Raw genomic sequence first — 27,358 nt, 5'->3', positions numbered from 1 at the left:
GGACTTCAGCGAAGGCAGGATCGATCATCACCTTATCGCGGTTTCATCCCTAGATGTGGACTCGGGACCATCAGTCATCACGGAAGCCTTAGCGAAGGTCATATCGTCGTTCCCGGACGGACGCAGAGGAAGCTTCGCGAAGGCATCTTGAGAGGACACCTGAATCAGATCATCATCATCTAGAAGGACATCGAGGGACTATACAAGAGCTTCAGCGAAACTATCAGCGTTCCCCTCACAAGTCTCGAGAAGATCAACCCATAGACAAGTTGATCATCGATATCAAGTATAAGAACTACAATGCGTTATATTGGTTCTGTTGAATCCATGGCGGGCGAGCGTATGTTAAGCTGGCCTAAATAGATCTAGAGCGATCAATTAGACACTTATCACCAGACTTAACCGCGACTTCTGAATATGATAAGATGATCCATGCGGCCCTACTTAGGCAAGCAGCCGATCCACATCCTGTTAAACACAGAGGCTGTTCACGAAGCAAGCTCATATATATATTTATATATATATATATATACTAATCGGGCTTTGACTCGACACCTTAGCGATGGTCGCGAAGGCTAAAATAACTCAAGTCTACTTCACCCAGAAGATCTAGAAGGGATACTTGAGAACCCTTAGCGAAGTCTCCAGCGTTCACCGAGGAAGTCTCCTCCAAGGTTTCCATATACTAGCCACTTGTCATATATAGCTACTTTCGTCAGTCCGTTCAAGGCGTCGCATAAGTTGATTATCAACTGTATGCCAGATGCGATCTATAAGCCCTCTGCTTGAAGATAATTGCTCAGGCTATTTACAACACAGAGCGTCGCTGTATTATTAGTCAGCGACATTTCATAGATCTTCACAGAAATCAACTATTCCGTATAAATTGCTAATATACAATCCCGGACGACGATCACGATTATCTACATGCGTGACCATTACGCATATCTGCAGACAATTCAATATCGAAATTGAACAGCAGCCTTGTTACAGCGAGTATAACTCTTAATCGTCAAAGTTTCTGAGAAGAAATATGTACAACAAGTTCAGCGTTAATTCTACAATTATGGCGATACATTCATGTATACAGTCTACAAGCTCACAACTTGCAAGTTGTTTATACCCTTATATATATAGGAAGTCGAATTATATTCAAAACTGAAATTACTTTCCACGACAACCAGGAAAATAACCTACCCAGCATAAAATTACAGGCGAGATATTTCATACCGGAGGTTTTGGCTGGTTACCATTAACCCTCGAAACACGTGGTCACTTTCGGATAACCGGGAAGCTACGGTGAAGACCGACGTTTATGCTAATATCAGCGGCGACAAGAATTTATTCAAGGTGGGTTTTTTTTCCGCTACACCGGTGACATCTGGCGGGTATTATACAGAATCAAAATGCCTTGTTCTGATTGGACCCTTGAGGGACAACGACCTACACAGAGGTCGATCTCTATTCACAGTTCAAGACTTACGTCACAAAGTGACAACTATATATCAGTGAGCGAGCAAGCCTCATTACAGTCCAGTTAACCTGAACATTCATGATTAGACTGCCTTTCTTCAAGTTAGAGACCTCCCTGTCAAGTTAAGGCGAGGGATCGGCAGTCAGGCGATTTTACATAAAGTTCAGCGAGGACAGACACACCTGGTTGTGCACCTACATCGTCAAAAAGGACTTACTGGCCGAATTACCTGGGCGAAAGATACAAGTGGATCTAAATCCACAGCGCGTTTCAGACTACAGCTGAATTTCATCAAGCGACTAACACAACTAGATGGTTAGTAAACCTACTAAACTTCTGTTTGGAGAATAAAACGGAAATTTCACGCCCAACCTGGGGATATGAATATAGTGCTCCAACACCTCACAAGTGAGGTTTATGAACACGCCTGGATGACATACTTGGACCCCATGATACGATGATTCTATCAAGATGGCCAGCAAGAGCACTGTAAATTTATCTCCACCAAACCAAACAGGAGGAAAAAAATGCAACAGATTATTTCCTCTATCATCAACTTACGCAGAGTGAAGTCTCATGTACTATATCTCCATTTGGATCAGAACTGTCATACTACGTGCATATGCGGATGGACCTATTCCGACCCTCCATGAGCTTAATACTCATGATATTATAGCGCTAACTTCTACAATTGTTCTACACAAATGTGATTGAAATAATGGAGGGTTTATTTCTGGAAATCCGATATGGTGGTTGCAAACCATTATCTGAGAGATATCACCACCGAGGACGTCTCAGGTATACACCAATTCGATCCCATGGTCCTCACAGACAACAGCTGACAGTTCCTCTGGAGAAGATAAGTCAATCTAACAGATTTTTACTTATCTTATAACAATACTAAATAGCTTCATGCTATATATAATTTACTTAAGTTCCTTTTATCATCACAGTACTATGATTATTACATCATACAATATATAAGTTAACAACTCTACAGAGTTTGTTATTATATATATTTACCTTAAGTTATTCATATCTTAAGAGTAATACTATGGTTACATGATAAATGCATTAGCTAACAAACTCTACAGAGTTTTTTGGCTATTTTATACATAGCTAACAAACTCTCACGGAGTTTTACTATTATATAGGTAACTTAAGCTAATTATACCTTAAGCATAGTACTATACTCATATTATTAAAATATATTGGCTAACAAACTCTAAGGAGTTTTGCTATTATATAGGTAGCTTAAGCTTATTCATATCTTAAGCTTAGTACTATGTTTATATCATATAAGTAGATTAGCTAACAAACTCTAAAGAGTTTTTGCTATTTGGCTTAAGTATCATCATATTTCTAAGCAATATGGTTATATTATAACATGTATTAGCTAACAAACTCTACAGAGTTTTAGCTATTATATATGTAACTTAAGCTTATTCATATCTTAAAGCAGTAATTACTATGTTTATATCATATAGGTATATTAGCTATCAAAACTCTAAAAGAGGGTTTTGCTATTATATATTTCTGGCTTAAGTTTCATCATATTTTAAGCTTTATGGTTACATTATAACATGTATTAGCTAACAAACTCTACGTTCTTGCTATTATATATGTAGCTTAAGTTTTCCTTCATAAGCTCAATACTAGGTTTATATCATAGATAACAAACTCTAAAGGGTTGTTTTAAGCTATTATACAATTAGCTTAAGTTTTCATCATATCTTAAGCAGTATGTTTACATTATAAAGGTATTAGCTAACAAAACCGGCGGAGTTTTGTTATTATACATATATAGCTTAAGTTTCATCATAACTTAAGCTCAGTACTATGTTTTTAACATAAAAGTATATTAGTTAATAAACTCTAAGGAGTTTATTTTGCTATATACATTTAGCTTAAGTCTAATCTTATCTTAAGCTTAGTACTATGGTTACACTATAAACATATTAGCTAATAAACTCTACAGAGTTTTTGGCTATTATATATGTAGCTTAAGTTAATAATATCTTAAGCACAATACTATACTCATATTGTAAAATATATTAGCTAACAAACTCTCACGGGAGTTTTGCTATTATATATGTAGCTTAAGTTCATTATATCTTAAGCACACTACTATACTCATATTGTAAAATATATTAGCTAACAAACTCTCACGGAGTTTTGCTATTATATATGTAGCTTAAGTTAATTATATCTTAAGCACACTACTATACTCATATTGTAAAATATATTAGCTAACAAAACCCCTACAGAGTTTTGCTATATATATGTAGCTTAAGTTAATTATATCTTAAGCTCAGTACTATACTAATATTATAAATATATATTAGCTAACAAACTCTACAGAGTTTGGCTATTATATATGTAGCTTAAGTTAATTATGGCTTAAGCACAGTACTATACTCATATTATAAAATATATTAGCTAACAAACTCTACAGAGTTTGGCTATTATATATGTAGCTTAAGTTAATTATAGCTTAAGCACAGTACTATACTCATATTATAAAATATATTAGCTAACAAACTCTACAGAGTTTTTGCTATTATATATGTAGCTAAAGCTTATTCATATCTTAAGCTCAGCATTATATCTATATCATATAAGTATATTAACTAACAAACTCTAAAGAGTTTGCTATTATATAATTAGCTTAAGTTTAATCATATCTTAAGCTTAGTACTATGTTATATCTTAAAAGTATTTTAGCTAACAAACTCTAAGGAGTTTATACTAGCATATTAACAAGCTTAAGTCTATTAGTCTTAAGCATTGTATTAATGTTATATATACTTTATCATAATAAGTACATGGTAATAACCTTTTATATGGCAGCTGATAAGTTAGCAGCAGGAATTCATCAGTTCAGTGCCTTTATGAAGTTCCCATAGGGTTATTACAATCATCACAGTTCAAATCACTAATTATTAAAAATCCAAAGTATTAGATATTCCCACCTCCGTTCAGTAGGATGCTACAAAACAAAAGAGCATGAGTCAGGATAAGGAAAAATATGTAATTTTTGGAGTAAAATTGATATTTTATACTTATCCTGACTCATGAGGTCAGCCCTCCCATCCTCCCAAATAACACTTTGGATTTCCCTGTAAATTCAAATGTTGGGCTCAGTATATGAGGAGAGAGTGAGGCACATGGGTAGAGGTGGAAGCCCTCGTTCAGCTTGTGGAAAGGAGGTAACTTCGTGGTGAATACTAATTAGTGATTTTAAATTGAAGGGAGCTTCAATTAGGGAGATACAAGTGTTCCACTATGTTAGCAGAAGAAGAAGACAAGCAAAAGAGCATGAGTCAGGATAAGTATAAAATATCAATTTTACTCCAAAAATTACATTTTTTGGTGTTCCCCGCTGTTATATTGCTGGAATATTGCTAACAGCAGCGTGAAACTAAACTCACTCACTCAATGGACTCCTAGTGTCACTACACATCATGATCAATCAGTATGTTTACATTATTGTTTTGTTTCAGATGATCTTCCCATTCCACTGGCAGTGTCCGTACATCCCCCTCTGTCCCCTCGGCCTGTCAGAGGTGCTTAGTGCCCCCTGTCCATTCATTGTAGGTAAGTGTCAGCCACACTCCAATATGGCAACAGGCTCTCACATGCTTTCGAGACGGTTGCCAGTGAGGTCTGGGTTAGAATTGGTCTTAAGCAATCCATGCTTGTTGTTAGAGGCTATTATCGGGATAAGTTGGTCAGCAAAGCATGTCATCATGTCACAATTGTGTACATCGATGCTTCTGATGTCAATCACTGGATTGTCTGGTCTAGACTTGATTATTTACAAATTACCATCTTACAGCTACACTATCTCAGTATAGTGAGAAACAACAAACAATGTAATATATATCCTGTATTTCATGAGAATAAGTATGTTATTCATTGTGTTTCTTTGTACTACAGGAATAGATTCTCGGTACTTCGATCTCTACGATCCCCCGCCCGATGTCATCTGTGTTGACCTTGACACAAACAGGATATGGATGTGAGTGAGCCTGAGAATGGCACTAATAGAAAAAAAATAATTAAATCAAACCAATCATAAGTTTCATGTTTCGTGTGTCCTGTAAGAATTAAGGTGCTAAAACTAGTAACATAACACTATGGTGGGGTTTGTTTGAAATAGTGGTGTTCCAATTAACTGGAATAATCGAAGATTGGTCGAAGTGACCAAAGGACCAAGCATTCGATCACATTTTCTCATAATCGAACGCTAACGATTTTGGAACTGCTGGTTTAGTCTTTGAAACACTTGACGATGGAACATATCCTAGAAGTTGTCAGGGCCTGAAAACTTGTTTATTTCTTAGAAAACTCACTTCACTAACTGAAAAGTCATGACTGAATATTTCTTGATGACTCCAGGAAGTTTATGTTCATGATATATTAGTCATCACTTTAAAGTAGCAAGTTGCATCATGTTATACACATCTGCAATAACAACGTGGATAGGAAAATCTGAAAAATGACGCTAACCAATTTTTTTCGATGATTGTAATCGGTAATGAAGCAATCATCAATTGTGAGATTTCAACCAATTCCCAACACTAGTTTGAAACCTGGTAGTTTTCCTGCTTAAAGCATCAATCTGTATGATGTATAGTCATTGATATAGCTGCTGTTGTGATGTAAATAAAAGCTTACACTAATCCAGTGCTTTGTTATTGCAGGCCAGAGGACAGAAAGAACTTAAACTACAAGCTGCTTCCCAAGGTGAGGTCTGCTGAGCTGAAGATGGCCTGTTCTGATGTATAATGGTGTTTCTGACAAGTTGTTTCATATCCTGATAGGGGCGGTGGGGTAGCCTAATGGTTAAAGCGTTGGCTCGTCACGCCGAAGACCCGGGTTCGAATCCCCACATGGGTACAATGTGTGAAGCCCATTTCTGGTGTCCCCCGCCGTGATGTTGCTGGAATATTGCTAAAAGCGGCGTAAAACCAAACTCAGTCAGTCAATCAGTCATATCCTGATCTTTGTAGTTTTCAAAGGGTGTTCTAAGTATGAAGACATACTACTGGTACAGCGTAGTCTGAGAATATCACTTGCTCTTCTTCAAAATGGACATGAGTACCAAGAGTAGCTTAGCTTACATACATTGACAAAGCATTTACTCCTCATATTTTTGCATTGTTATATCATTAAGAGTATTGTAATATGTACTTGATATTGTTGTCCAGGATGCTGTTGTACAAAGTGATATAAGGTGATCATAACTCATGTGCCGCAACATAGACTCACGACATTTGTAGTGCTAGGGTGGCTTTGTACAACGGCACTCTGGTGAACAAGATCAGATATGTTGGTTCAGGTTAGCATTAGGATATCACATTCTGTAAGGAAGAAGGTGCTAATGGTAATGGCTCGTTCACGCAGCGACAACATCTGATGTTAATACGTTTTTCACAGTGACAATAAATGCTGTTTACTAAAATATGACATGTTTGTGGACACATGAAGTAAGATTTGTGTCTGTCGTTTTCTTCCGTTACTTTACTACCTGCTGTTTCCTCCGGTTTCAGAAAGCAGCTCGGGTCCTGTTGGAGACGCTCCACAACTTGTTTGACGTGATCACCCTGCACCCAGACCAGGCTCACACCACTGATGAGGTGTCTCTGGAAATGGCTCCAATCGATCATGACTTTAAGTGGAAAAAGAAAGAGGTGTGCCTTGACGTTAGGGGTTGGATTGGGTTAAATGTTGTTGGGGGCGGTGGGGTAGCCTAGTGGTTAAAGCGTTGGCTCGTCAAGCCGAAGACCCGGGTTCGATTCCCCACATGGGCACAATGTGTGAAGCCCATTTCTGGTGTCCCCCGCCGTGATATTGCTGGAATATTGCTAAAAGCGGCGTAAAACTAAACTCAGTCAGTCAGTTAAATGTTGTTGTACAGAATCTGTCTGATGTAACTTGGGATTATAGGAAAGTATTTGGTATGTGAGTCAATGGTCTGGATTCCTGACTGAACATACCAAATGGGGAACAATTCAGAAATAAGTGATTGACTGTCCAGGCTGTTTGAAAAACAACCAGACCTCATCATCTGACAAGGTCTTATGTACAAATTAAATTTTCTTGTTTATTTGTGGAAGGAAAATGTTGAATATTACCTGGCATAAAATTTAACAACTATCAAGAAGAATATGTGAGTGTATGCAACTGACTGCATGCTTAGCTGTGAATAGCAGTAATATTACTGATGTGGCTTCATAATACAGTCTTCTGGAGTACCCTATCTATTATTAGATCATTGCCTTTATCCTGTATTTTGGCTGTCTTCACACTTTTAAAGTCTAGATTTTCAACAGATGTCTTCTTCACTGTCAGCTATCTGTAAACAGTCTTATGGATAACAGTGTTTCCACTAATGTTCTTGTACAACATCTATGTATGGGTGATTGTAGATGCAGATGGAGCTACAGATACAGGAAGCCTTTCTGCGGTTCATGGCATGTTTGCTCAAGGACTATAAGAACTACCTCAACCCTATTCTTAACAAGCCCACCCTCTCGGCCACCGACGCATCCTGCCTCTTTGACATGCAGAGTGAGTATGTCCTGCTGTCAACACAGACGTCCTGAAGCTAGTTGGTGCCACACTGTTCATTGTTACACATTAATGGAATTTAGGAGTTAGTATGTTATCTAGATGACCGTCCTCCCTTAGGTCAGACATGTTGCACCATCACTGTCAACTATTGTTTAAGTTAAAGTATCAAAATCAGTCCAGGTAGTAACAGTAATAACCCCATCTAGTTGTGTGCCACTCTAAATCAGATCAGAATTAGCATACAATGTTTGTCAGACCACACAGAACAGAAATTTCATGACTGTCTAAACTTGAACTATATTTCAGCCTTCCAGAAGAGTAGAGACAAAGCCTATGCCAAGTTCTTCCACCAGATGATGAAAACACAGATGTTCTTCCGATTCATTGAGGAGAGGTCCTTCGTGTCTGACAAAGATGCCAGCCTTACTTTCTTTGATGAATGTGCTGAGAAGGTAAATTTTGATATGATTTACTTCTCTAATAGGCATTTTGAAGTTTGGATGGTAGGAATCGAAAGGGATCACCTAATCGATTGAAACATTTGATTATGTTGACTAACCATAGCTGGATGAAGTTTGTAGACCATGAAATGCTCCACTTTAAGAGTATGTGCCTCTCACATTATATATATGTATCTTTTAGCAGGAATAGAATAGGATAGGGATACCTGAGAATTCCAAGGCACCGTGTTTATTCCCCACAGAGTTGTCTCCCTTGGTCATGCCAGGATTCCTCTTTGTAACCCATGTTTGTAATATTCTTTCAGCTTCATTCAATGCTCATAGGATCTGTCAAAATACTAAATGTAAACATGACTTGCATCTGTTTGAGATTTCCAGCCTTATTAGACTGGCGTACGTTTTTGTAATATTGTGTGAAGGAGAGTTAATTCTAACTGATTCATTTGTGTAATGCAGGTGGTCGAAACCAGTGGTGATCCAAAGCTGATAGAAATTGAAAGTTCTCATACAAGGTAACTGTCCATTTCTAATCATTAACTGATACAACTTACAAGTTACTTCTTGAACGTCATGATAATTCCTCATATTGAGATAGATTTCCTTAAGACATTTATTTGCAATGTTTAAATTATGAAGTAAAAATTATGTAAAGATAGAAAGCAGAAATTATTTGTAATTAATGTTTGACTTATTTTCATACTTGCTAATGCAGTGGTGATTGCTTAGAGGAACTGTCAGTGTTATGACTGATGGTATATGGTATTAAATGTGTTTGTTGTCTTTCAGCGAACGTACAGTGTTCATCATGCCCCCAGAACCTGTTGGATTACCTGAGGGGGTCAAGTACAGGTAGGTCTTGTGATGCTGTATGTTTCCACATTTGTTAGCACCATGTCAGTGCTTGTGGGTTTTTCAAAATTGGTCACTGACCTGCATCAATTAGGGCTTTCCTCCTACATTCAACTTACACAATGAAACTGTTTTTCTGATTAAAGCTCACTCACTCACTCACTCACTCACTCCTAATCAATAGCATATAGGGAATTGGGTTAAAGGTTCCAACTCCACCCTTTAAATCAGCACTGGACCTATAAGGGTCATAAACAACACCTTTTAATAAATTGGATTTTGTCCTGAAAAACTTGACCGATACCGGGGCGGTGAGGAAGCCTAATGGTCATGCTGAAGACATGGTTTCCCACATGGGTACAATGTGTAAAGCCCATTTCTGGTGTCCCCTGCCGTGATATTGCTAGAATATTGCTAAAAGTGGTGTAAAACCATACTCTCTCTCACTGCCTCTCATGGAAGATTATGTGGTGTCTTTGATGTGTGCATGCGTTTCACAAATAATTTCACAGATATCTGTGTACTTTTCATTTCCCTGTATGTGTGTTTGAAATAGATGAAAGATAAACCTGAACAATAAGCTCATCCATAGTCATTAGAGTTCCAGTTAGATAGCACATGTAGAGGACTACAACCATGAAGGCTTTGTCTGATATTGGGGAAACTGAGAGTATTGGGACAAGTGTTCCTCCTTCCGTATGTTAGTACAGTGTTTGTGTGAGGAAAGTCTTTCTGCATGTTCGTATTTCATTATTGGAGTGGAAAGAAAGAAATCATACAGCATTAAGGCATGTTTAGATAGGTTCTGTTTGGATTTTAAGATTTTGGTGGAGGTGGTTTGCCAACTGATCTGATGAATTAAAGACAGAAACAAAATATTGCTGTCTGTACCAAAAACTGTATTCCAGCCAGATGTTGATTTTTGCATAATTTTCTGTTGATGTATGCACTGAGGAAAGTGTGGATGTATCTATCTATTCCCCACTCTGGTCGATTTGACATTTTGTATAAAAACCTTTTTTTAAAACATTTCATGTGAAGCTTCTTTCTTCTTAATTCATTTACATATGAAGGGGCAAACAAATGTTTTGATGGGCCCTCACTAAACACCCGAGTTCGATTCTCCTTATGGCTACAATGTGTGAAGCCCATGTCTGGAGTCCCCCACTGTGATCTTGCTGGAATATTGTAAAGCTGCTCACTCACTCACTCACTCACGTGCTTGACCTTACATTTATGATATGGTTGCGTCTTCATTCTTGTGGATACAGGTGGCTCAGCCATCTAAGCTACAGCAACTCACTGTGCATTGTTGTGTATCATAGTCATGCCATTGCTTTTGTGGCAGCAGATTGATCCCAGGTGGGACTCAACCTAATAAAACTACTGGAATCTGTACTTTACTGAGAAAGTGTAATCCCAAACCTATTACATTTGACCACATTCTAAATGGCATTGTGTAGACTGCCAACATGACAGACTTTTTACTCATGTAAGTGAGTGATTGAGGTTGAGCCAATTTTCAACAGTACTCAAGTTACAACAAGGTTAATATGGGATGTACAATCGAAGTGATGCAGGTCTAGTACTTGGTGCTAAACAACCTGGAAATGGACCAACTGGGATCTGAATCCACCACCATTCATTCTTCCTTACTAAGCTGACGACCCGTACGGCGTAAAACTAAACTCACTAGTGTTGGGAATTGGTTGAAATCTCACAATTGATGATTGCTTCATTACCAACGAACAATCATCGAAAAAAATTGGTTAGCGCCATTTTTTCAGATTTTCCTGTCCAGGTTGTTATTGTAGATATGTATAACATGATGCAACTTGCTACTTTAAAGTGATGAGTAAAATATCATGAACATAAACTTTCTGGAGTCTTCAAGAAATATTCAGTCATGACTTTTCAGTTAGTGAAGTGAGTTTTCTAAGAATTAAACAAGTTTTCAGGCCCTGACAACTTCTAGGATATGTTCCATCGTCAAGTGTTTCAAACACTAAAACAGTAGTTGCAAAATCGTTTGTGTTCGATTATGAGAAAATGTGATCGATTGCTTGGTCGTTTGGTCACTGCGACCAATCTTCGATTATTTCAACTTATCGGAACACCACTAAAACTCACTCACTCACTACTAAGCTGACCTGCCCTGACATGTTTCGTCTTGTGATGTTTAATCTAGATGACTCACCCTTGGTAGTATTTGTGGTAGGGAGGCTCCAAGTTTTAGCAGGCCAAACAACATACAGGGCAATTATGTGTTCATGTAATCCAGCTTGTGATCCCATCTGATGTAAGTCTCCTTGGTTAAAGGTGTAACTTTCTTGTAAGTAGATTATTCAGGCTTGACAGTAATAGCTCACTGGATCAATAGATTTGCAACATGTGCAGATAAAACTACTTTGTCAAGAAACAGTTGCCTATATAAGCCTAAAATGAATCTTCAGTAACCCATGCTTGTCGTAAGAAGCGACTAACGGGATCGGGTGGGCAGGCTCGCTGGCTTGGTTGACACATGTCATTGGTTCCCAGTTACGCAGATCGATGCTCATGCTGTTGATCACTGGATTGTCTGGTCCAGAATTGATTATTTACAGACTGCCGCCATGTAGCTGGAATATTGCTGAGTGTGGCGTAAAACTAAACTCACTCACTCATATAAGCCTAGATTGACACTTGGTCTCTGAATGTGTATAATTGTTTATGAAAGAATAACTCCATTTAAACTGGAAAGGAGCATGAGCGAGATGGGAAATTCAGAACATGAGAAAATCTAGGCTTGCTTCATTTAGGACTTTAGCAATGCATAAAGGGATGGGTGGAATTGAACATAATGTGGTTCTGGGACTTTGAGACAGACTTTGATAGGCCCTGTGTTGATGCTGAATAGCATTTGTACAAACTTGTGTTATCCAGCTTTTCATAAATTACAGAAAGAGGTACACTTGGGCATAATTCTTGCGTTTTTGAAAATTCACAACTGTTTCCTCACCGTCTCAGCATGTCATAGTGCACCAACGGTGGTAGCTTTATTGAACAAAGGGATAAAACATTCTTAAACATTCAGTGGCTATGTGGCTCTCGCGTCATACCTGCCAGGTTTGAACACTTGCCTCAGAAATAGTCTGTGGATTTAAAGTCGAGGTAATTAATGTAGACATCTGGAAGCTGGGGGCCCTGGGCTACTTGGCAGAAACTCATCAGCTTAAGAAGAGAAGAAAAAAAATGTTATAAAACATTTCACAAGTTGAAAATCATGTTCTTTCCATCAGTCTGTGGTCTATTAAGACTGATAACATCTCTTTCTCATTTTCTAAATTGCCTCAGCAAAAGGAGGAAGAATCTGCAACAAAGCCAGCATGGATGTAGTTGTATGTTCTCAGTGGGGAGTGTGTTGGGAGTGTGTGGGCAAAGCAGAATGCCCTGTTATTTCAGGACAGAGATAACGAGTCCATCACAAGTCATAAGCTCACCGTAATCGGGGTTCTCAATAATCAATTCTGACATTTGACTGGTGTAATAGGATTATTGAGGGGGACCATGTCATAAATTGATTTATCAATTTCCTGTTGAATGTAGCTGCAGCTGAAATAGGTCTGGGTAATTTAAGTCCCCCAGGGGAGCTTTTTGTGCTGTGGTGTTTACTTGGCCATGCCAGACGTCCATCAGCAGCAGCATCTTGCAGCCTCTTTTGGATCTGATTCCTGATTTAGTTTCCACATAAATAACATTTGTGTGTGATAACGAATATGAAAGTCTTCTGCTGAGTGGTGGGAGAGCTCTTGGGCACAATGCAATCGGGAATCATTTTATGACAATACTGTCTGTTTTTATGCCACATTGACCAGTAATGGATTTCACTAGAAAAAAATGTCTTTTGATCTGATATTATTCGCAGCTTTGACTATTTCTGATAGGATAGGCTGTATATAATTAATGTTCATTATATTGATATTAGATCTATATAAATATTGCATGAATTCATTGGAGAGAATCAGTTTAGATTAGGTATTGCGTAAATCTATTTGGATCAGTTCTTTGGAGTAGACATTGCATAGTTACATATATATGCACAAATGTAGAGAATGGATGCAGAAAAGAAATCCTCACAATACAATTCATTACATCTACAGCAAATCAGAGGAGTTGTAAGTCAAGACCACTGTCCTTATGATTATCGATTCATTCCAGGTTCTAATGTAATTGGGCGGTGGGGTAGCATAATGGTTAAAGCGTTGGCTCTTCACGCCGAAGACCCGGGTTCGAATCCCCACATGGGCACAATGTGTGAAGCCCATTCCTGGTGTCCCCTGCCGTGATGTTGCTGGAATATTGCTAAAAGCGGCGTAAAACCAAACTCAGTCAGTCAGTCTAATGTAATTATGGAAATGTACAGTACATATAGTACAATTGATATTTTGACAAAACATGTATTGTAACCATTATCAGAATTGTGTTTGGATGTACATGTATATGGAAATGTGTCTTATTGACGTGACGAGAGCTGTTTTCCTCATTCATGAAAAGATGTAACGAATAACACATATATTGAGCTGTAAACCACTGACAAGAATCTACTTCTGTGAGAATAATCAAGATAGGTGAAGCTGGCTGCAACCCATAGGATGGAACTGTTTAACATCAAGTAGACTTGAATTGGACAGTGCTTATATCCCAGGAATGTTTTATGATCTGGTGATAAGTGTAAATAGCATAGTGATAGGTAATGTAACTACACTGACATTACACCCTGACCTGCTTCTCTGTGTGTATAGAGTTTGGGCCAACAAAGGTGCTCCCTACACGTCTCCACATGTTGCACCGTAAGGGGCACCTGCTTTAGACTGTTACAAGCTCCTCACAGTGATAGCCTTTTCATCAGGGTTTCCATACTGTTGCTACCACCAGTCACTGTTCCCCTCAGTGCTCCGTGGCCTACAACCATGCAAAGAGTTGAAATTGTAACCAACAGACTGTTCCATGTATACAAACAAGTTATGTCCTGATGACTAATGCTCTTCCACATGTTAAATTATAGTGTTTGTTTGCTGACTTGATTTTCTGTTAATGTAGTGCTTTTCCTTTAGTCTGTTGTCTTAAACAAATCTCATTAAAAAGAACATCTGGGAAAAAGTTGGTCTTCAACTTTATCCCATTTCACAAGTAGGGCGTTCTCTGAGACAAAAATAAATGTTTTGATTGAAAAATGCACTACAAAAAAAGAGAGGTTTGCCATCTGATTTATAGTTCTTCTGCCATATAAAGGAAGTTTCATTTTGGGATAGAGGTTAATTATTTCAGATTCTTATGGCCACTTGCACACTGGTGGCAGAGATGATAGTGGGAGGGTAATGAAGGTGTCGTGCACACAGAATGAGTGTTGGACTGGAGCCAGCAGTGTGCTCCCTACACCACTCTACCACATACTGCTCTGTGAGGAGTATCTGTATTGGGCTGGTGCCAGGAAGGGTGCAGGTGCTCTCTGCACATGTGCACCTCTGTACCACATGCAGCAAAATGCTAGTGCAGTGTTTATCTTCCATAAACTACAACAGTCATGTCGGGCATACTTTGTTTATCAACAGAGCACAATTTATTTCTTGAGAGAACATGGCTTGATGTGTTTTGATTGGGGATGAAATTTAGATCAGGAATGGTTTTGTAATGGTTTAAACATTTACAAGTGTTCGAATAAGAGTGTGCAATTTGTACTCAACAAAAGCATTGCAATGAGCTTCTTACAAGTCTGTGAAATGGTTAAGTGATGATAGATCAGTTGCAAGTTGTATGGAGGTCAGTAATTTCTTTGGTATAAACAATGTGTTCGATTGGCATTTGTAGAAGTTATGAGTCAGTAATAAAGCAAACAACTTTATGGATAATACCTTCTTGTTTACTGCACAGGGCAATGTTTCAGTGTAGATTCTTACACCATTTTCAAGTTAAAAGATTCTACAACCAAACATTGCTGAAGTTGTTATTCATAAAGTTGCATGCTATATTATAAACAATGCTAAAATTGAAACATGGGAAATAAGATACATGTGTTAAGAAAGAAAAAGAAGTTTGCGTCATTATGTTGTGACTGCTATAAAGTTATTTTGTGAGGACCAGGGTACTGTAGAATTCAGTCATCATAACCTATCCCCAACTTGTTCTATTTCCTTTTTGTATGTTTTCTATATGTCCAAAACAATTGTCCCTTTACTGTCTTGTCCAACATAATTTTTTGGTAGGAACAGGTTTGGGGAAAGATGATCACATTTATGTTAGGACGGCAACATAACATTTTGAGGGTAACTTCATATAGTCATTATGACAGTTAATATATATAACTATCATATGACCCCAAACAGCTGTCCTTGGGTTGTTGTTTTCCTACTCCACCAGCACTTCTTTTCATATATCTCAACAAAATTACGGTTATGAACAAATCTCTAGCATTTGTGTTGTAGCATTTGTAGGATATGCCTAATGAACAATACATTTTGCACTTTTTGATGTGAGATTTATATTTGAACCAACACATTTCCAAGACGTTCTTGTTTATATATTATTAGAATGTACTAGAATCCAGATATTAATGATTTGATGATTCTCTCTTGCAGTTACAATGGCTTCCCATCACTGAAGCCTGAGCTGTTCCTCACCAAGAAGCCATCCACTCTGTCGCTGCCAGGCAAACAATCGCTCTGTCCCAACAGCCCCTTGGCACGCAGAACCAAGCAGGAGATTCGATCAGCTCAGAAGGTAAGCATTAGGAGAATTCGCTCAATGCCCATAAATTGCAGAGAAATATATTTCACAATTTTGTCTTGTTTCTTTTAAAGTGAGCATTTGTGTTCCTGGGGGTTTCATTTTGCATGATCATATTTTCTGTCTCTCATAACAGAGGCAAGTTCTGCTTTATCAGTTTGGCCAAAGGGGGATAACTCTGTAAGTTTATGGGTTCAAACTGTGTTAGAGGCAGTCAAGGTTCTTACAGGTTACACACCACTAAATGTTTTCCCATAGACTTCTATAGTAACCTGATAATTTTTTAAAAATAGACAGGCTATCAACAGCCATTCCATGTACACATGGGTACACTCTGGCCTTTAAACTACCATAAAACACAATATCTGGCCAACTTGTCCGGCTCGTTTTGTGAGCACAGGAAGCGGAACACATCAACCCCAGTTCCGCACCAAATGTCACCTACTGGAAAATATCTGTACACACAATAAGCATAAGTGATGGTGATAAAAATGACAATACTAAATGCTTAAAATTGTGGTCAGTTTTAATTACTGGTTGGATGTGCTTTTAAAAAACAAACATCTTACACTATTTCATCCAATCACAGCTGTCACATGTCTCTGTCTCTCTTGACTTGTTTACATACGGACCGGCTCAGCGAGCAAGCGATACTGATTTAGTGTAGTGGAACCTATAAAGCACCTGGTTAGCTGTTGTCAATGCTAATGCCTGTAATGATGCTTATTGTTTCTTTCAGATCGCACAGCAGCACATCACTAATCCTCACAGATGGGCAAAGTAAGTCTAGTCACAACCTGTACAATTACATTGAACTGTGTGGTCTCAGTATGACTTTATATTGGTGTTTAGGCTGTGTCCATTTCACAGGAAACACCATGGACTATTATTCGCGGCATAAACAAGTGTTGTTTTGAAACAATGTCTATTTAAGTTGATCATTTGGAAAGATTTTGCTCCTACAAGGGCTGCCAAAACAAAATTGTCAGAACTGACCTGAGAATTGAATAGCAATTTTAACCGTCCACTTTTCTCAGAATAAACTTTGCAAACACATAATGCAGTATTACATTTTTGTAACAAAAATGAATCAATGTTGCTGTTTGTGTTTTGGGTGATACAGTGTTGCTGTTTGTGTTTTGGGTGATACAATGTTGCTGTTTGTGTTTTTGGGTGATGCAGTGTTGCTGTTTGGGTGATACAGTGTTGCTGTTTGTGTTTTGGGTGATACAATGTTGCTGTTTGTGTTTTTGGGTGATACAATGTTGCTGTTTGTGGTCCTCACATGTACAGTGTTGCTGTTTGTGTTACAGATGTTTGGCAGCCAACTGTTACAGTCTGTGGTTCATCAATCTGCCAGCATTGGTCACTGTCAACCAGACCAAAGAGGAGTCTTTCAGAATAGCCTTTGCAGTGCTCAGGAAGATGGGACAGTCAAAACTTATCTCCCCTGATGAGGTATGCCATCATTATAGTTATTGATGAAGAGCAAGTGATCACATAACCTATCCCCAACAGTTGGATGTGGACATTGAACACAAAAATATTTTAGTCACATAACAGTTGTGGGCGGTGAGGTAACGTAGTGGTTAAAGCTTAGTGCTTGTCACACAGAAGACCAGGGTGTGATTCCCCACATAGTACAATGTGTGAAACCCATTTCTGGTGTCCCCTGCTGTGTTATTGCTGGAATATTGCTAAAATGGCATAAAACTAAATTCACATAAGTTGTTGAGACCCATATTTGTAATACTGAGCCATTTAACAATAGGACAACATACAAGTGAGTCCTCAATACTGTTGTGTCTCTACTCCAGGTGTGCTACCGCATCCTCATGCAGCTCTGTGGGCAGTACAATGAACCCTTCCTTGCCATCAAGGTGTTCTTGGCTATGAAGAAGCATGGTGTTCAGCCTAATGCTATCACATACGGCTACTACAACAAGGTGAGTATCTTCCTTCATCAGTGGGGCAGTGGGGTAGCCTAGGGGTTAAAGCGTTCGCTCATCACCTCGAAGATCCAGGTTCAATCCCCACATGGGTACAATATGTGAAGCCCATTTCTGGTATCCCCCAAGGTGATATTGCTGGAATATTGCTAAAAGCGGTGTAAAACTAAACTCACTCACACTCCTTCATCAGTGTTCACTAAAGATTAGTCATCCCTCCTCTTATGCTGAAAACACAATGTTCAATAAAAAACATGCATGTGTATTACTGAGTCGCTATTCAATTTCAGTTGATTCTGGAAGCCAAGTGGCCGACACACATCAACAAGGGACGACTTTTGTGGACAAAAATCCGCAATGTTATCATTGGTGTTGCACAGTTCCGGCGAGCCATCCGTCGCCGTAGTTTGTCAATCTGCTCCAACTCAGGGAGTGAGTTTGATCAGATTAGCAGAACCAGCGTCGACAGCTACTTTCAGGAGGAAGTGCTTCAAGATCCCTCAACAAAATCTGAAATAGTTGTCAGCGATGGCGCCAACGGCAATGTAGATACTGCTGCAGTTGTCAAGGCCAACATTGAGGAGCGACTCAGCACAGGTAGGTGGCTTGGAAAATAGCCTGATTGTTGTTGTTGAGTTTGCATTGGGTTTATATGCATGTTGGCTTGTTTGTAAAACCAGAATTGTCCTCTGTCTTGTGAATGGAGTGTGGTTGGATTAAATTAAATCATAGCTGTTTGTCTGCTCTCTATTATTTCATTGATTACAGAAATAGTTAAGATGGCTGATAGCACTAGCTTCGATATACCCATGCTTTTTCTTCTCTGCTATGCCGCTTGCTTTGGTGTATTTTAGAGGAGTAAAATGCCACATTTCAAAAGGACACCTATTTGCATCTTTTTGTCATGCTTTTTTTTCAAGCTCATTTGTTGTTCAAGTATGATAACCTCATATAATAAAGATGCTAATTGTCATAAAATGTATTCATGAAGATACTTTCTATAAATTAAGCTTTCGATTCTCTCTATGCCTATGAGCAATACTGCAAGCTGCCACCATACCTAACCTGTCAACCCCTGACCCCTTGTGTTTGCCTGTGCTGCCCCCTACAGGTGGTGTGTCAGACAGGGGCTATAACTCCATGACACAGGAGGATGTGAAGAGGTTGTCCCGGATCCTAAGTAGTGTGGATGAGACTGACACATCCACTAAATCAAAGTCTGAACCAGAGAGGAGGAAAAGTGAAGGCAGAAACCCGCTGAGATTGAGCTTCAGGAAGAAGGTCGTGAGGACGCAGTCTATGACACATGGGAGAGGTAAGGTGTCCGATGTGTCTGCTTCTCATCCAGCCTCTTGCTGCAGCGCCACGGCAGGAAACTGATATGCTGCTGCAACTATTTACACATCATGAACTTATAATCAGTACTGTTGCATCATGATATTACAGTAAATGTATTCCCCTCAGATCCCATTACCATTCCTGTCAATACTTTAAAAAGCTATTCCTACCTATACCCATGCACAGAGGTACTATGTGTCCAATTTGTTACCTGGGGTTTCGAGGTCTCAAGAGATAGGTATAGAAGGTTAATTGGAAGTTGTTATACCAGAACAATCCCGTCAAAGCAGCATTGAACCCAGATCACTCACTCACTGTGGCTGCAATGATTCCCTTGACAAGATCAGTGTTTTGTACATTATTTAAAACCCATGTCACTCACTAATTCAGTGATGTTGTTAAAAGATCTAGTGGTTTCTACCACTGACCTACTTTTTAAGGAGCAATGTGGCTACAGCAAAGGCGTATGATACATTTAAACAGTTGCTTTGCTGTTAATGTATAATGAGTACCCAGGCTGCTTAATAGGGCAGAGTGGAAATGTGGAAATCAGTATTTAACCCATTTCTTGTGTGTGCCAGTGTGGTTTGTTTTGTGAAATGTCAGGGTGTCATTCTAATAGCTTTGTGTTGTGTGGTGGTGGTTTTTGCTCAGGGAATGCAGAATGTGTTGTCAATTTATCATTAAACAGAGGTAAGATTACTTATCAGTAACTTGATCCATCTATGTCAGGCCAGGACAGTGTGTCTTCCTATTTGGAAGAACATGCTGCTCCCTGTTTTCTAATCTCATTCTTGTAACAGTTTCCTGGTATAGTATTTGTCTGTGATGTATTTCCAGGTGATGCATCAAACAGCTTCGCTGGTGATCATCAGCCACGTCGCAGACTGGGAAGTATTGTTCGGAAGTCGCTCGGCAGCCCGAGGCAGCTTCGGCAGCTTTGAAACACTCAAGGACAACATACGTAAGTACCATAGTTCAACAGGTGGGAATGAGTTAGCCGAATGTACTTGTTATGAGAAGGGCGAAGTAGCCATGTGGATAAAGTGTGGACTTTTCATGCTGATGACCCTAGTTCTATTCTGCTCATATTATATGTGAAGCTCTTTCTTTGTTTCTGCTATAATCAGGTTGGAATATTGGAATTAGATGAAAATTCTGACTTACACTTAACTGGAAAATGTTACAAGGAGAGAGCAGTTTACATATTTATTAACTTCCAATAAGTAAGAGTGATTGATATGGGGTTTTTTTTCACACTTTCATAAACTCAAAAAATATTTTTCTTAGATATAACTGCTATGAATGTAATGGGTTTTTCTTCTGCCATTGCAGTTGGTAATTCTGCTGGGCTGCTGATGGTGAGCCAAAGTTCCCTGGAACAGCGAGCATTAATTAGAGAAGATCTCGACACAATAGCAGACAAGCAGCGCAAACGTCACAAAAGTGCAGGAGAATATCAAGGAAAAGGTCGTTCCAACAGTTTATTTGCAAGTTGGCGCCCACGTCACCTGACTGCCGATGGTGAAGTATCAATGCGCTTCTCGGAGCTTGTTTTGAAGGATAAGGCAGGTGAAGTGCTGAAGGGGGACACGTCTGTCTTCATAGGCGTCAAGGAGGAGGATGTGAAGGACAGTGGGGTGGAGCTGGATGAAAATGTCCAGACAGGCAGTGAAGGGGAAGATAGTCAGACAAGTAAAGAGAGTCAAGCCAAATCTGACCCTGAGTGCAATTATTCTGTTCCATTGACTATTAATGTTGAAATGGTGAATGGATGTGGAGAAGAAGCCACCCCCACAGCCACAAGTAAGAGTCCATCTCAAGGTTCAGGCACACCAGTCACAGAAAATGACCCTCTTGGACATTTCAGAGATCCTGATGGTGCTTCAGAAGTTACTTTGATAAACAAGAAGGGAGACAACTCTGTAACGTCTCCAGAAAATAGGTCATTCCTCTGTAGTACACCATTTGCAACAATAGATGAAAATAAACGGACATCAGAAAGTGAACATTTGTATTCTGAGTGCAATAGTGGGAAAAGTAATGGTCTGGACAGTGATATGCCATGCAATAATGTGAGCACGGCATCAGGACCTGTTAAGAAACTGAGTGATGTAGGAAGGACTAGTAGCTCTCCAGATTGCCTTGGGGAAGCCGAGAGAAAGGTTCGAACGATGCCGGGGAAAAGTCAAAGTGTTCAGGAAGACCCTCCAATTAATTCTTCGTTATCATTAAATGAAACTCCAGAAAAGCGATCCAGGCCGACAGATTTTGTGTTAAGAAGGACACAGAGTTTGAGAAAAACAAATGAAGTCATTGGTGGTGCTCTGAGGTTTGCAGCAAAGGCAGCTTTCAGTAAATTCAATGAGTTGAAGCAGTCTATCACAACACCCAGCAAAACTGGGTCCAACACATCCCTTGCCAAGTCTCTAGAGGAACGTGACAGTGGCACAGGAGACGATGAAAGCAACAGTACGGTTCATGAGCGAAGGTTTGGAGGGAGTCAGGATTTACTCAGTCGAGACAGCAGCTCTGACAGCATGAACCAGAAGGCTTCACAGCTGTCATTTGGTGAGCGTCTTCACACTGACATGTCAATACGGTCTTCCGGTTCAATTTATATGCATTTGGGGTTTCATTACAATCTATTGCATGTACTCCTTCATCCCATAGTTGACTAATTCCATAAATAGCTATATGCTTTAGCTTTGACGCTTCTTTTTAGCTGTATATATGTTGCATGAATAGCCCCTTTTTTTTATCTATATGATTTGTATGATTTCTTTTGTAGCTCTGTTTGAGTGTCACTACAAATAGAAAACAATATTCTCACTTTTGCTTGAACTGTTTCGGGACACAGGTAGCCATATGGTCTAATATGCTACTATCTGTTCTTGAGAATTACGGGGCGGTGGGGTAGTCTAATGGTTAAAGTGTCCGCTCTCCATGCTAAAGACTGGGTCCCGATTCCCCACATGGGTACAGTGTGTGAAGCCTATTTCTGGTGTCCCCCACCATGATATTGCTGGAATATTGCTAAAAGCGGGCGTCAAACCATACTCGCTCACCCACTCTTGAGAATTACATTGTATCCCAATTGCGTAGATCGATGTTCATGCTGTTGGTCACTGGATTGTCTGGACCAGACTCGATTATTTACAGACCTCCCATCATATAGCTGGAATATTTGCTGAGTGTGGTGTAAAACTAAACTCACTCACTTACTCTTGAGAATTATCTAACTTAGCCAAGCCAGATCTGCTGTTTCTGGCTTCCAGTCTCAGATTCACCTTATTATGGCATTCGTAACTACTCGCCTCTTTTCATGACCTACAAGAAGACTCGTACCCCTATCGTACGCCATTATTGCCAAGAATCGTGGCAAACCAATCTAATCGCGCGTAGTAAATTTTCGAAGCATGAAAATGGCGGCGCCGTTGAACTTTGAAACTTTGCTAAACTATGCAAAGCACAATTTAAACATAAACTTTGAGCTAAATGATCAGAAACTTTAAACACTGAAACACATTTACAAAGGGAATGACTGTATTGCTGTTTTGCCCACGGGATATAGGATACTCTATGAGCCATGTTTGGAAATTCAGGGTTATCTTTCCTTTGTAATAGTACTATACTATATTTTCATCTCCATGCCCGTTTACGCATAGACAGGCCCAGTCGTAACCATTGCCACGTGAGGGGTACGAGACGCTTGCCGGAATGACACGAGTAGTTACTGAATGCTTATTATGGTTCACTGGTTTGGTGGCACTATATACATGCTTACTTATGTTGCTCCAGTGTGAACCTGCATAACTTGACCTCATGATTTCATGAAATTACTGTTCAAAAGAGCTTTACACACAAATCATCTCCTCATTCTCATTTGGATGGAAAGAATAATGTCATGGTTTGCTTTACAGGAAGTGCCCCCTCACCATCCTACATGGAGAAGTACACACCGATGATGCAAGATATCAGCAGTGACAGCCTCAAGTCAACATCCCCGCTAGAGAGGATCCTCGCCTCTCCTACCAACATCGCCATGGAGGTTGAAATCAGCAGCTGTTCCAGGTGTACCCGCTGTCATTGTCTTGTATATGATGAGGAAATAATGGCCGGCTGGTTTGCAGATGATTCCAATCTCAATACCAGGTAGAAACCTGTTTCTTGACTTCCATATTTAAGTCATGCTTCAACTTCTTACATCTATTGTACTTTTTAGATGGAATAATACAGTGACCACCTTAAGTGTGATATATATCCAAAATTGGATATAAAGAGCACAAGATATTCAACATTCTCTGTCTTTGCGATCAATGGCTTTAAATATTCTCTCTCATGCAGATTCATGTTCAGAATAAGCCCGAAGTACCTTATGCATGATTTGAAAGCTAAATTAGAACTGCTTTCTGATTGGCTAATGTTTAGTTCCTGTTACTTGCTTGGTCAGTGTTTGCAAAAGGTCGTTCCCGCTTTGCCTGAAATGGGATGTTTTCAGATCTCTCTGTAGCCGTCGTGAGACCTAGGATCTCATTTGATGAGATTGACTTAACAATATTCATTCACTCACTCTAAATGTGTGAAGATTGCAATCGGCTGCAAGTAACATGTGTTATTGCTGATGATTTGCAGTATCCAACTTTCATTGTATCCACTTACAATTTTTTTTTGTGAAGTTGTATTTTGTGTTCTTGATGAAATGACCGCTGCCATATAGCTGGAATATTGCTGAGTGCAGCATAAAACTAAACTCACTCACTCACTATTGATGAAATGTTTTATCTATTTCAGCTGCCATTTCTGTCCTGCCAAATTTGTTCCACATCTTCAGATTTATGTTAAGGTAATTACACTTGTTAGGAAAGCACAAATGTAGCTCTGATACAGCATATTCCTTTTCTTCTCAATGGCTGGGTATAAATCTTTTGTGAGGTCATCCTACTGTTTTACGGGACCTTCAGTATATTAAATAACTTCTCATTGACTTTCCCCGGATTATCCCTCTGTCCAAGGGATATGGTATAGACGCACCTTTGTATTTGAACCCAGTTTTCATAGGGATATGTGCTGAATTGTATAAAACTAAACAACAAATGTCTTTCTTATACATGCAACCTTCATATCTGTAGCCCTAGTGAGTGAACCCTACAGAAGCAAGGATAAACCTATGGATATTTTATTACCAAGTACATGTATGCTGGCAAGAGACATTTTGAGTCCTGAAATGTTGAATTCAAGTCATCATCATCATAATTAATTATTCATTTGGGGGAAGAGACTAGTTAAAGATAGGACCATTAACACTAGGTAATGCATCTGTTTTCAGGACTGGCGAGGCACAGGGAAATGTCCTGTTGTGAAAGATACCTCTAATCCAATGGGAGATCTCACCTGTAGTTCTGACAGTCATCTAAAGCCTCCAAACTCTGTGGAGAGGCAGCTAAGCTCAAACTCGTCCTTGTCAAGTTGTGACATCCCTCCTATGATCGGTGAAGCCATGGAGCTGGATGGTCCACTCACTCCTAGTCCACTCACTAGTCCTGATAACCGAGCAGACAGTCCAGTAGAAGATGCTGGTCCAAAACACCAGCTCAAGTCTATGAGTCCTTCTGTAAAAGATCCAGCATTCTTTGATGCTGCTATTGAAGCCAGACGGCGCGCACAACCAGTGAATGTCTGACACACGCAACTGATAACACCTCCTTCGGTTCCTCGCTGGAGTCAGTAGACGGGTTCAACTACAGGCCAATGAGGTCACCATTGAGCATTTCCATAGGTGAAGAGGAAGAACTACCAACATCGCCCTCTGCAGTTCCCGAAATGAAGAAAGACTTCATGGCAAGGTATGGCCATAATGCAGTAAATCATTTGGCAAAACACAACAGGGAATTTGGGGGATTCAATAATTTACAGACACAGGGTATCAAAGTTGTCAGTGGTACCGCAGTTTGCTGTTCAGAGTTGCCTCCCTTGCATGCAGGAACTTTGTGGATTCAAATCCCAGATTTTCCCTCAAAATGATTCCCGGTTTATCCATTCCAAAGCTTGTTGGTTTCACAAAAGTAGTAAATGTCATCAGTTTCAGTTTGCTGCCTAATTTTCTGTAGGAACCGCACTTAAAGTACAAGATCAGCATATTGTGAGTGTTCAGAAATCCCAAGTCTTTTGGCAACATGTCCATATTAATGAGTTTGACCTGCTCAGGTAAAGTCTATAACCTACATAGGGCTGGGACGATTCACCGATGCACCGATACATCGCGATACATTAAAGTTTGATACAGCTATCGTATCGTCGGCTGGTGTATCGATACAAAACGATAAACGACATTTTTTCAAAACAATATTATCTTAAACATGATAAAGTACATATTTAGAGAAAAATACGCAAGTATGATATAGTTATTTGTTTGTTTATTACAATAGTATTATTGTTATACACAAATACCTTGAAGTAAATCATTTTAAATCTTAATACTGTGTCATTCTTTCAAGGTGTATGTATCGTGATACGTATCGTATCGCAGGTAAAATATCGCGATATGTATCGTATCGTGACATAGTGTATCGTCCCAGCCCTAAACCTACATCACTTTGGTCTTGTCCCTCACATTTAGCTTACACGTCCTGAAATAACTGAATGCTTCCCATAGCAGCATTAATCCCAGCTAAATCATTCATCTTATCCAGTCGTTCAGGGTTATTACTGAGGGAGAATGTGGATTGTTTATTGAAGGTCTGCATGTTCCATCCCGCCAATTGTTGTGCCATATCTGAGTCCACTGGTGCTGCGGAAGGAGTTGGAGTATGTGTTGGAGCACGAGGGAGACCAAGGTCTGATGGCGGACACATTTGTAGATGAACATCCCATCATCTTCTGGAACTTGGTACGTGACATGTACTTGCATGTACAGTTTATCAAGTCTTCATCAACCAAGTGAATAGTAGATAGAATCTGTTACTGTATCTTAGTTACCAGACAACACTACTAAACCTGTGAAAAACTGCTTGATAGGATTTGTTAATCAGTCCCATTCAAAGATGTTTATCTTCTGAAGAAAAGTTTGAAACTTGAACTAACAGTGCATTGAAATGCTTTCAAGAAGAAAATTATGAGCAGATGTTCAGATGCTTGTTTCTATTAGACATTCTGTGTCTTCTTTATTTCAGATCTGGTACTTCCGACGACTTGAAGTTCCTAGTCATCTGCCAGGACTGCTCCTGACTGCCAAGACCATCACAATACCGTCTGAGGTGGGCAGCTTTTTGTACTGATTGGAGTGGTATCATTAGCAAGAAGTTTGTCACATTCTTAGTTTTTTCTCATTATTTCGTGACACAAAACTGACTTGCTTCACTTGATGATGACCAGGATGCTGATACATCATGGTCCATCCTGGATATGTGTCAGCACAATATCCTCTCCTTGATCCTAGCTGTGTACACAGTTTCTCCATTTGTGAGGGGATTTCTCTCAGTATTATACCTCAGACTGCTAACCTTGTGTGTACGGCTTTTCAGGGGTTGAAACATGACAACCTATACGACAGACGGCACGTACTGATCCGCCCGATGTGGGACAACACACGTATACATGATGAGATGGGACTGCCCATGTACACAGCCTGGAACGCAGGTACGTTCGGAGTATACTTCATCACACCATCATTAATTACTGAACTGAGATTTGTTGTTTAACATTATGACAAGTTGTGAAAACTAAAGTAAGATTTCGTGCAGTTGCAAATGAGTGGCTTGTCTGTATTCACAGATCCCCATGCCAGCTGATATCAGTTTACAAATATATGTTCATATATTGTACATAAATGGTTAAGAAACTCAACATGCATGTTATAAATAACAAGGTAAATAACGAGAACCTGATGTCTACAATAGACTTGAACCAGTAGTCCAAATCCTGACAATGGTTAAATGTCTGTTTGG

General features: G+C 39.4%; 1 protein-coding gene across 1 annotated transcript in view; it reads left to right on the top strand.

The window, feature by feature from the left end:
- Positions 1-27,358, top strand: part of LOC124284602 (C-myc promoter-binding protein-like) — an 86,594-nt gene that overhangs the window by 54,476 nt on the left and 4,760 nt on the right. Inside the window, 20 exon segments of the mRNA XM_046720707.1 lie at positions 4,978-5,071; positions 5,414-5,495; positions 6,181-6,223; positions 7,030-7,170; positions 7,909-8,050; positions 8,360-8,505; positions 8,971-9,026; positions 9,301-9,363; positions 15,978-16,119; positions 16,865-16,905; positions 17,439-17,583; positions 17,943-18,071; positions 18,365-18,671; positions 23,336-23,567; positions 24,207-24,258; positions 24,742-25,077; positions 25,080-25,258; positions 26,151-26,301; positions 26,585-26,668; positions 26,936-27,050. Of these exon segments, the coding sequence (XP_046576663.1) occupies positions 4,978-5,071; positions 5,414-5,495; positions 6,181-6,223; positions 7,030-7,170; positions 7,909-8,050; positions 8,360-8,505; positions 8,971-9,026; positions 9,301-9,363; positions 15,978-16,119; positions 16,865-16,905; positions 17,439-17,583; positions 17,943-18,071; positions 18,365-18,671; positions 23,336-23,567; positions 24,207-24,258; positions 24,742-25,077; positions 25,080-25,258; positions 26,151-26,301; positions 26,585-26,668; positions 26,936-27,050 (2,680 nt within the window).

Source organism: Haliotis rubra, unplaced genomic scaffold (assembly GCF_003918875.1).
Source record: "Haliotis rubra isolate DU_JTF1 unplaced genomic scaffold, ASM391887v1 Scf34, whole genome shotgun sequence".
NCBI classification, from domain to species: domain Eukaryota; kingdom Metazoa; phylum Mollusca; class Gastropoda; order Lepetellida; family Haliotidae; genus Haliotis; species Haliotis rubra.
Note: the sequence above shows the minus strand (reverse complement) of the source record. Positions and strands in the feature narration are given on the sequence as shown.